We start from the raw sequence: 10934 nt of genomic DNA on the forward strand, positions 1-10934 counted from the left end.
GGAAAGCTCCTGGGAAGTGAAAATGGCCAGACTCACCTATTTTGATCATGTTGTCAGAAGGGGCCATTCTCTGGAGAAGGATGTCATGCTTGGTAAGGTGGAGGGTCGACAAAAGAGGGGAAGGGCCTCAATGAGATGGGTTGACATGGTGGCTGTAGCAATGGGCTCAAGTATAGCAGGGATCATGGAGCTGACGCGTGACTGGGTGGTGTTTCGTTCTGCTGTGTATGGGGTTGCTATGAATCAAAGATGACTCGACAGCACCTAACAACAACAACAACATCACTACGGAAGTAGATTGCCCAATCTTTCTTCCGAGGACTGGCTGGTGGGTTTGAACCGCCAGCCTTCTGGTTAGTAGTCAACTGCCTTCACCACTGCTCTACCAGAATAGCAAACAGTTTTATCTGTGTACGTTGCTCAATGCCTTCTCATTAGAGCAACTGTCCAAAGTTGGGTGTCCAACCTAGGTGTCTAAAGGCACCAAAAGATGGTAGGCTCCATCAGGCCAGGGCTACTATGCCAGTGATGGGATGCCAGCATGTGGGCAGCACAACTCAACTGGGGAGTAAAATCCCTAGGAGTCTGCCAAGAAGGCAAACAGCATCTCAACAGGCAGATGACACGTGAGCCACTCTGTTCAAATGGAGCCTTACAGCAGTGTCAGTGAGTCTGGGCACTGCTCCCTGACCAAAGGACCACTGTTCCCAGGGGACACAGGAGCTCTCTGCATCACTAGCACCAAGAGCTCTCCAGAGACATTCTCTGACCAAGTGTTCTTTGAGGGGCAGAGAGCAGAGATATGCGTGCCTAGAGTGGGAAGTGGCTTGTCTGTGATGTCTGACTGTCAGGGGTGGCCTGCCAGCGCTGTACAGGTGTAGGCGCGTACACAGGTTGCCGTTCATGATTTTGCTGTAGTCCACTTGTCCCCTCATGGCACGGATTTTCTTCAGCTTGTTCTCCTGGGCTTCAACACGTTCCTTCAATTTCTGAAGCTTCTCATTTTCAGAAATCGCCTGCTGCTGCCGACGCTCCTGCTGCTTCAGGAAGTGCAGACGCTGCTCCTGATGAGAGGGAGAGAACAGCATCAGAGGAAGGAAGGGGTGGCAGATGCTAGCGCACACGCCCAACCACGAGGCGGAGCGGCTGGCACACAGGGCTGCAAGCCCCGCATACGTCCAAGCACCGGCCGGAGCGACTGGGCACACAGGGTGGCAGACGCCAGCGCACACGCCCAACCACGAGGCGGAGCGGCTGGCACACAGGGCTGCAAGCCCCGCATACGTCCAAGCACCGGCCGGAGCGACTGGGCACACAGGGTGGCAGATGCCAGAGCACACGCCCGCCCACCAGCCACAGCGACTGGGCACACAGGGCGGCAGATGCCAGTGTGTGGGGAGTTTCAAGGTGCAGTGCACTAAGCCCAGTGATCCACACCATTCAGGGAACAGAAAACCGCATGGCAGGGAAGACATGGACCTGCTATTTGTTCTATGAATGCAAGCACAACGTGGCGTCCCTTCATTGCGTGGGCGGCTCCAGCCTAGTTTCCTGCCACTCGTCACAGGCTTCCTGCTGCTACTACGGGGCTGCCGGAGTCTGTTAGCTCCCTTCCTGAAGGAAATGACCTGACCAGCAGAGGACTGTATATGGGAGGCAAAGTGGGCAGCCGGGAGGAGATCAGCTCCCAACTTGCTAAACGACACTGAAGAATCAAGGAAGGGTTTGTTTTCTTCACTGTTAGCTTCTTCAGAAACTACTGAAACCTTTTATAGTAAAATAACATCAGGATAATCCTAAAATAAAAACATTCAGTACTCATCAATGTTTTTCCCTATTCACGTGAAAACCTACCTTAAGAATAACAGCATTAAATACTCATAGTCCCCTACATATGCATCACATCTACCTAAAAAGGAGGGGCAACGAAAAAGGGGAAGGCCCTCCAGGAGATGGACTGACCCAGTGGCTGCAGCAGTGGGCTCTGGGACAGCAAGGACTGTGAGGCCGGCACAGGACAGGGCAGTGTTTCGTTCTGTTGTCCACAGGGTCTCTATGAGTTGGAGACAACTTGATGGCATCTGACAACCACCACCACCACAAGGGGAGGTTAAAGGTGGGATTCTGCAGGTGACAGAAACTACACTCCAAGGCAAGGAATGATGTGCTTCCAGTGTCAACGTTAGCTTTCACTGGTGATTTACTTTGTTCAAAGCATCTGAGAAGGTGTTTTCATAGCAACACTGAGATGAGCCTTTGGAAAGGAAATAAGTCAATGGGAACCTTGCCCACGACTCTTGTGATAGGAGCTACATTCATTCACCTTAGAAACCGTGTTAATAGGACTAAATACTTGGCAACTAACTTTTGAGATTCTGTTATTCTTTTAAGTGTAAGGAACTTTGCAAATCTACTTTTTTAAAATGAGCCCAACTTAACATCAGAGTGGAGAGTGCGGTGAACACCAGTCAGTAAGGAGAGAGAACTGGGTAGCTGGTTATGAGGAACACTTTTTAATGAAGAAAACAGTAAGAACCTAGAAAGGCTGACAAGATGCTCCATAACGTGGCTTCAGATATTTTAAAGTCATGCTCAACAGGAGTCATTCCCAGCCAGCATGGGGGACAGCTCTCTCGCGTGTGACTGAGGACATCAGGTATGTAATGAAGCAAACCAGCTCCCGGTTGAGCCACGCGGAGAAACCCAACAGCCCACTGCCACTGTTTTCAGCACCCATTACCAGTTTTCTCCTCCTGGAGGCTGGCTTCTTTTCTCCTCAAGTTGTAGCTAAACTTTGGATAACCAGCTGTCCTCTCTCCTGTGTGTTTGTGTGTTTGTGTGTATGTGTGTGTGTGTTGGGGGTCAGATGCCATTTCCAACATCAAGAAGCTGAGTACACATTTATTGCCACAGAAGTGAGGACAGAGACACACTGTTGAACGCCTCTGCACGTGGCCCCATCTCCGAGTGTCGCTCTCAGTCGACAGTGGCTGGAGAGCGTCATTTTGCAACAGGACTTCTTCACTTCCATTTTGACAACTTACCTTGGCAACCAACATTTGCTGCTGATTTTCAATTTGCTGCTGCTGCCTCGCTGCCATATCGTGGAGCTCAGAGAGGGTCAGTTCAACACGTGGGTTCCCAACCTACAGAGAACAAAGGACACTGACATCTGTATCGTCATGACTCTGCAGTGTCAGAACACGAATGGCGGGACTGTCAGCAGGCTCCCTGGAAGGCAGGAGAATGCCATGTCGTTTGTTTTCTCCTAAGAACTCTCCCCAGTTGTCAGCTGCTTTGACTGGATCTCTGTGTTGCTGCTGGGTGCCACTGAGTCAGTTCTGACTCACAGGGACTCCATGTCCAACACAACGGAAACCCTGGCTGGTCCTCAGCATCCTCACGCTCGTTCCCACGTGGAGCCCACCGCTGCAGCCACCGTGTCAATCCATCTCATGGAGGTCGTCCTTGTTTTTGCCGACCCTCCACCACACCAAGCGTCACGTCCTCCAAGGATTGGTTCCTCCTCCTCACATGTCCAAAGTACACGAGACACAGTCTGGCCATTCTCACTGCTAAGAAGCAAGCTGTACTTCCCCAAACACATTTGTTCTTCTGGTGTCTATGGTACTCCCAGTATTTTTTGCCCACACCATAGTTCAAATGCATCAATTCCTCTTCGGTCTTCGTTAGTCACTGTTCACTTCACATGTATATTGAGATGGCTGAAAATACCATGGCTTTGGCCATGGGTGCTTCAGTGCTCAAAGTCATACAGCAACCCAGGTCTTACAGACACATATTACACACAGTGTCTACCAATGAGCCACCACAGACCGGGCAACGTGCACACACGTCTTCCATTCTTAGCCACAATGACGCTTGTGTCCATCCTCAGTCTCTCTCAATACTGTAAGAAAGCTGTTTATGCTCCATCTCAGGCACAGCTGAAAGACTGTGCCCCAAAGTCATGACTGTCACAGATGGCATTTGACCTTCCCCACAGTGGGCTTCCTTGCAGTCCTGCACAGGGAACTCCTCAGTACTTCTGTCTTTAAAACGCTTGGTGGTTGTTACTGTTTTTGGTGACACGATTCTTTCATCCAAAAGCACCCTCAACAAACGCTCTAGAAAATGGCCTATTTCCACATCACAGTCTCATGCAGAGACTCCCCAGTGACCTCAACCCATTTCTCATCATGGAACCAATTCTGTCCAGCACTGATCTGCGCGTGACACGTGACATCTCGCTCAGGGTCACGTGCTGCCGGGAGGAGAAAGTGCCCTGTCCAGGACTCTCTGCTCTGTGGCACACACAAGCCACCTCGCCCTGGTCCGATCACTCTCTTCTCTAGCGTTTGTCCCCCTAAAGACGTTTTCCTGCCCTAACTATTTTTAAGTTCAGTTTGAGTCAATCCTCTGAAAAGTGGAAAGCTGATGACAACAATGCCTTACAACAACAATGCAAAAGGCAGCACCAGCGTTTCAGAATCTTCCGCATGGTGAGGCCTTGTGCCCGGCCCTGCCCCACCTGCTCTGGCAAGAGAGCAAACTTTCAGCCGGGACCCCGGCATTTTATGCACCACTGTGTTCCTCTGTTGTTCACTACTTAGATAGTAGGCTTTCCTCATTCCGTTCGTGGGTTTCTGTAGGCATGGAAATGACCTGGGTACCTGCACTCCACCTGTGTGCACCACACAGGCCAGGCATAACCACCCCATTGCTGAGTAACAGATCAGGCCAAACTTAACAGCTCAAATAACAACCATCGATATAGCATGGCTCCCATCGATATAGCATGGCAGGTGAGGGGACAGGAATCCAGGAGCAGCTTGCCTGCATAACTCCAGCTTGAGGTTTCTTGTGAGGCTCAGTCAGATGTTGGCTTGACTGAGCTTAGAGTGTGGGTTTCTAAGACAGCTCACTCACATGGCTGGCAGGCCATAGGGCCCCCAGCGGCCCTCTCCACAGAGCTGGTTCTCCCGGAGCAAGCAGCCAAGAGACCAGAGTGGGGAAGCCACCTTTCGATGACCTATCGTCAAGTCATAGAAGGCATTACTGCCCCTACCTCCTATCCATTAGGAGTCACTGAGCCTGGCCCACATGCAAAGCCAAGGGCTCCACCTTTCAAGAGAAGAATGCCAAAGAACTGGCAGACTTTTTTAAAGCCACCACAGCCATTTACTTAATGTAAAAACGCACGGTGACACTATACACTGCAACTCTGTCATTTTAGTATTCACTCCTTACAGGAGGCTCAGCTGTGATTCCAAACAGCATTGTCACAGCCCAAGGAGACAGAGAGTGTGTGTGTCTTCAGAGAGCTAGCTTACAGCTCAGTCCAGTGGTTCCAACTGTGAGTGCCGTCTTCCTCAATGCCTACTTTCAATTTCAATTCTTTGGAAACCAGTGAAAGACCAGGGGACTGTCAGCAATTCAACACCTACTGGGAAGTGGACCCTTCACATGTCAGTGCTAATTCTGATAGCCTCGTTTCTAACACTCAATGGAATGATTTCTCCTTTGGTTATAAAATGGTGACAAAGAGCATAGACAAAAATGCCACCACAACATTATTCAGGAAACAACTCAATTTACCACCTTCCAAGTTTCGGTAAGACGAGTTGGCACACGTAGTCATCCAGCAGTCCCCCTGGCTTGTTCCCTTTTCAGTCCTCAGTTTACATGGAGAACACACCCTGCCCTGGTGGGTGCAGACATCACCATCCACCTCCAGATGCCTAGTGAGTCCACAGCCACTCATCTCCACAGGAGTCCAGCTCCACCTCTCCACTTGTGTCTCCAGCCAACAACACAAACTGCATGTATAAAACCAAACCCGTCTCTCCTACCAAACCCACCTTCCTCAACTCCCTACTTCATTCGTGGACATGTTGGTCAGGAGCGACCAGTCTCTGGGAAGGACCTCATGCTCGGTAAAGTAGAGGGTCGGTGACAAGGAGGAAGCCCCTCAACTCTGTCTCTGACTTTCTTGGGACAACATCATGCAAATGAAGCAGAAGAGGCCATGAACTAATTGAAGACCTGGTCTCATCATTTTCTTGAGACACTTCTCAGAGAAATCCCTTTCTGAGTAACTCCAATGCCTTCCTGTGAAGGAAGTGCTTCTCTGAAGACACCTGGAAAGAAGGGCGCCCTGCCCAAGGAGGACCATTCAGCATGTAGCCCACAACACGTCTCCCTTCTCCTAAATGTTCCTTCCAGACAACCAGATGCCTTTTGTGCATTTATCTCCTTGAATTTTTTATTTTCAAGTATTTCCTTTGGAAGGAGGTCTCTCTCTGAGATTTCAGTGCAGTGTGACATCACTGTGCAGTAAAGTAAGCAGGAACGTCCCCAAGCTCCCCATGCCCACGCCCTGCTCACGTATCGTTCTCCTCACCTATTTGCACCAGGGGGCTCTTTGTAAAACACAGCTGCTCCTACCTGTCTCTTGCTTAAAGTTCTGCAGAGTTAAGTCTGGGCTCTCAGCCTAGTGAAGATCTAGCCCCTCCCTGGACAATACTCCAGCTCCTTCTTGCTGGGGGCCACCGCTTGCTGCGCCCACACTTCCTGCTCGGTATCGGGAACTCACTGCTCATCCTCTGCCACCACAGAGTCACATGTCTCTTCTCTGTGTCCACAGAGACCTCTGACCCTCTGCTGGGAAATCTTGGAGCCCTGCCTCCATAAAGCTTGTAAGATGCCACCTGGCACGCGGCTGCTGCATTCTGCTTGTGCTGTCACTTATCTGTTCACACGTCTTCCTCCAGAAATGCCCCTTCTTCTCTGTGGAGTTTGAAGGGTGACTTCAAGTGGCTCCACCCAACACCTTGGTTGTATGACTTAGCCTTTGGTCTATCTAAAATGAAAATAAACTGGATAAACTTCCTTTCAAAACAATGAAGGAATAATTCTAAATCTAGGTGGTACGGTGGTTTTTACCTGAGTGCCCACCGAGCAATTCCCTAAGCTGAGCAGGTTGATAGTCTCCTGTATATACGCTATATTCCACAATAAAACAAGGAAGAACTAAGATGGCCCCCCAAACGTCTAGTATCCTATCATGTCAGGTAACGACGACAAGGTATTTTAAAAACATGACTGTTAAAAATATAACTCTTTCTCAAATACAGTATCATTTAAAAAATGATAAATAAACATCCCTAACACAAAGCTCTGACGCAACAGTTGGAATACAATCTCTTTATGCTCGCACGCTGTTCTAGAACACTCACTCGTCCCTCTTGCTCCCTTCTCTCCAGGATCATGCCTTTTCATGTTGGGAAGGTACTTACCTGCTAGTTAGTGAACAGAAATGGAGTGGGTGGTAACAACACAAAGACGCGTAACAAAAAAAAGTCTGCTTATTATAATTACATAAAATGTTTAATAAAATTGAGTGTCTCTAACATCTCATTAAAGGAGCTCTGGTGGTACAGTAGTTAAGGCATTTGGCTGCTAAGTAGAAGGTCAGTGGTTCAAACCCACCAGCTGCTCTGGGGGAGGAAGATGAGGCAGTCTGCTTCCATGAAGACTGACAGCCTTGGAAACCCTCTGGGCACTATGAATTGGAATTGACTCAATGGCAGTGGGTTGGTTATTTTTATTTTTAATATCTCATTACATTCTACACATTCTGGAGTCAGAATATTTCGTATTCTAATAATTACTAAATCTCACAAATTACTAGGAGCCAATTTGAAATCTAAAATTTATCCAGCTTTCCCCAAAGGCAGTAGTACTATACTCTGTGATGTGTTGATTGTTCTTCTGACTCAACCTCCCCATTTCAATTCTGGTCAGTTCAACACACACATGTACTCCCAAGGCAAATGCTGGGCACTATGAGGCTAGACAAGTCAGCAGGAAAGCAGGGGCTATCAAAGTGCATGAGTGCCAAGCAGGGAAAAGGCACGTGAGAACCACAGCCCAATACCCGGGGACTGTCCCACCAACACCCTGATGGGGAACGGCAGCATCCAAAAGGCTCGTGAGAACAGGACACGTATCTCAAAAGCATTACTGAATGGACACAGAGTACAGATGCTCCCTGGGCCCAAACCACCAGAAAGCTGGACCCCTGGGCCATAAAGGAACAGTTAAGCGCACCACTACTAACTAAAAGGTTGGTGGTTCAACACCCCCCCCCCAGAAGCACCTTGGAAGAAAGTCCTGGTGACCTGCTTCCACAGGGTCCCAGCCTTGAAAAGCCTATGGAGCAGTTCTGTACACGTGGGGTCACCCTGAGTCGGCATCGATCACACAGCAACTGATTGCAGCAGCAGCAGCAGCATAGCTGAGTACCGTCCTTCCCACAGCCCTGAGTGGCCCTGCAGCTTTCTGGCCCACCCTGGAGACTTGTCCTCTGCTACCTGCTGACGTCCACCCAGCACGACAACACACAGCCTAGGACGAACACAAAGTGGAGAGTCCAATAGGAGATGACCACCTACACTCAGGACCCTGAGGAGCCATGGCTTCCACGTGGGAGTGAACGAGAAATATACCTGCCAGGCAGGAGGGCCAGAGGGCAGCTGTGTTCTCCATCACCATACCATGGGAATGGGGATACTCTTTCCTACCCACAGCCTGCAAGCCAGCGGAGTCAGTCAGGTTCACATAGGCCGAGCTGCCTCAGGGCCCATTACTGACCACAGCAAATGTAAACCTCTCAGGCCAACCCCACCTTCACCCCCACCTTGAAGAATGCCCACAGGTCAAGTTCCAGGGCAACTAAGCTCACACATGATGATCAAGGCACCCTGACTAGAAACCAGCAGGAGCCACCTACAGTCAAGCCAGGCCTCTAGAGACTGTGGGTGCTGACCCGCCAGCTGCAGAGAATCAAGGAACTATGTTTAATGTGTTAAAAGAAGGGAGAAGCCTAAAGCATGAGCAAGGAGCGACCAGGAAGAGTTGGAAAAGAACAAAGAGAACCTGCACGCCTCAAAGTCTTAATGAACTTTGTCAATCGCTTCACGAATTTGAAGTATTGATGTAACTGACAGGCAGTGAGCCACACACCTCTTAAAATCAGCCGGCAGAAACCCCACGTGTAACAGCAGCCTGTTACTGGGTCCAGTGATATCACCTTTGGTAAAGTAGAGGGTCAGCAAAAATCGGGGAGACCCTCAATGACAGGGATGACATAAGAGCCACCCTGGTCTGGATGTGATGACATCAAATGGCCTTAAGTAAAGCAGCTTGCCCTCTGTAATGTGGGCAGGCTTCGCCCAATCAGTTGAAGCCTTAAGAGCACAAGGAAGTCCCCAGGGAGTCCTCTTCCTCTAGACTACCAGCAGCCATCTCTCCAGGAGTCCTCTCCCCCCTCACCACCTGACCTAGCCATCCAGGGCCATGAGACACCAGGACCTCTGGCCTGTGGCCTGATCTATGTATGCATTCTGCACTTATCAGACCCACACTCGCCCAGGCGAATCCATCTAAATAAATCTGTGTCTCTCTCCGTACATAAACACACCCACCCCTTACTGGCTCTGTTTCTCCAGAGCACCCTAAGACAGCTGCCAACCTCAGACTCAGTAAACTCAACCAACCCCAACAGAAGAAATGAACAGACATTCACATCCAGTTCTGCTAACAATGCAGGGTCATTCCAACCTGACTGCATTAAATCCTAACCCTCCACTGAGCAACACTACAGGGAGACTTCTTACGACATTAAATACAAAAAACCCAGAAAAACAGGACTCCTAGGAGTGGAGACAATGCCAGCTTCTGGCACCTGGAGAGAGAGTGGGTGAGAAGTAACTCTAGCAGATCTGAGACCAACCTCAAGTCAGAAGGTGAAAAGCGATGAGCAACTGAGCTTGAACCCCAGTGTCCTCCAAAGCCTGCCACACACAGCAGCACCAGTGCCTCTGGAGAGGGGAAGTAGGGAAAGTAAGGCAGACTGAGACTGAGCGGAAGGTCCTCAAGACACAGGTGAGTCCCTGTCTCTTCCCCAACTCTTGTGCCTGGCACAACCCGAGGTTCTTCTCTGGACAAATGAAATGTGCTCTGGGAGATGACAGGCACAGTTGAGTACTGGTGGCATATGGAAAAGAGAAGTGCAGAGAGACCTGAGTCATAACAAATGCTTCCAGAAATATGCCTGGCCATTCGTGGATTCTCCACAGTGTTGAGATAATTCAGTGGGAAAACAAAAGTGCTCTCAACAAATGGTTTGGGACAACTAGATATTCATACGCAAAAAAGGAATGTGGACCCCTACCTCACAACATACACAGAAATGAACACAGGAGCCTAGACCTAAATTTAAGAGCTACAACTATAAAACTCTAAAGAGAAAATATATGGGTTCCGGTAAGATTGCGGACTAGGCAGAAAGAATGCACAGACCCTCTTCAACAAAGAAAAGGGAAACCAACTAACACAGACACAGAAATAATCCTGGACCCCTGAGCCTTGAAGGGAAGGATATGGAAGTGGATTAAACCCCAATTAGCATTAGGATTTGCATGAAAATACTAAAAAAGCAGACGGAGCTGCGGTCTGTCAGAGATCCTGAGCAATCCTGACGGCACGGCATGGACAGCTTGGAGATCCCGAATGGTGGTAGGACCTAAGAATTAACCTAAGGATCAGCCCTGCTAGCCGGGGACTGCACAGAGGACTGCTCTGGTGGCTGGGGAATAAACTGAGAAGGTGAAGAGAAATGCGAGCTGAGCTGTGGACTTTTGCTGGTCCAGAGGGCGCCGCCATTTTGAATGTTACAAGCAGCTTGACCATTTTGGATATTTAAAGAGACAGTGCTCTCCGAGATTCCAGGGTCTTAAGAAGAGGTTCTGCTTTCCAGCAACCCCAAGGACACTCTAGACCTGCAAGACTGAAAAGGTGCAACATTCCTCTTGTTACTCTTATACCCCACACCAGCTTGGTGAACAGAGGTGCAGCCATCCCCCACTCCC

General features: G+C 49.5%; 1 protein-coding gene across 1 annotated transcript in view; it reads right to left on the reverse strand.

Moving 5' to 3' along the window:
* Positions 1-10934, reverse strand: part of PPP1R13B (protein phosphatase 1 regulatory subunit 13B) — a 47874-nt gene that overhangs the window by 15695 nt on the left and 21245 nt on the right. Inside the window, exons 2-3 of the mRNA XM_042781495.1 lie at positions 3045-3146; positions 890-1064 (exon numbers count right to left, since the gene is read on the reverse strand). Of these exons, the coding sequence (XP_042637429.1) occupies positions 890-1064; positions 3045-3146 (277 nt within the window). The remainder of the gene's footprint in view (positions 1-889; positions 1065-3044; positions 3147-10934) is intronic.

The sequence above is a fragment of the Orycteropus afer genome, unplaced genomic scaffold (genome assembly GCF_000298275.1).
Source record: "Orycteropus afer afer isolate SDZICR_OR568_19922 unplaced genomic scaffold, OryAfe1.0 scaffold00128, whole genome shotgun sequence".
Classification (NCBI taxonomy): Eukaryota; Metazoa; Chordata; class Mammalia; order Tubulidentata; family Orycteropodidae; genus Orycteropus; species Orycteropus afer.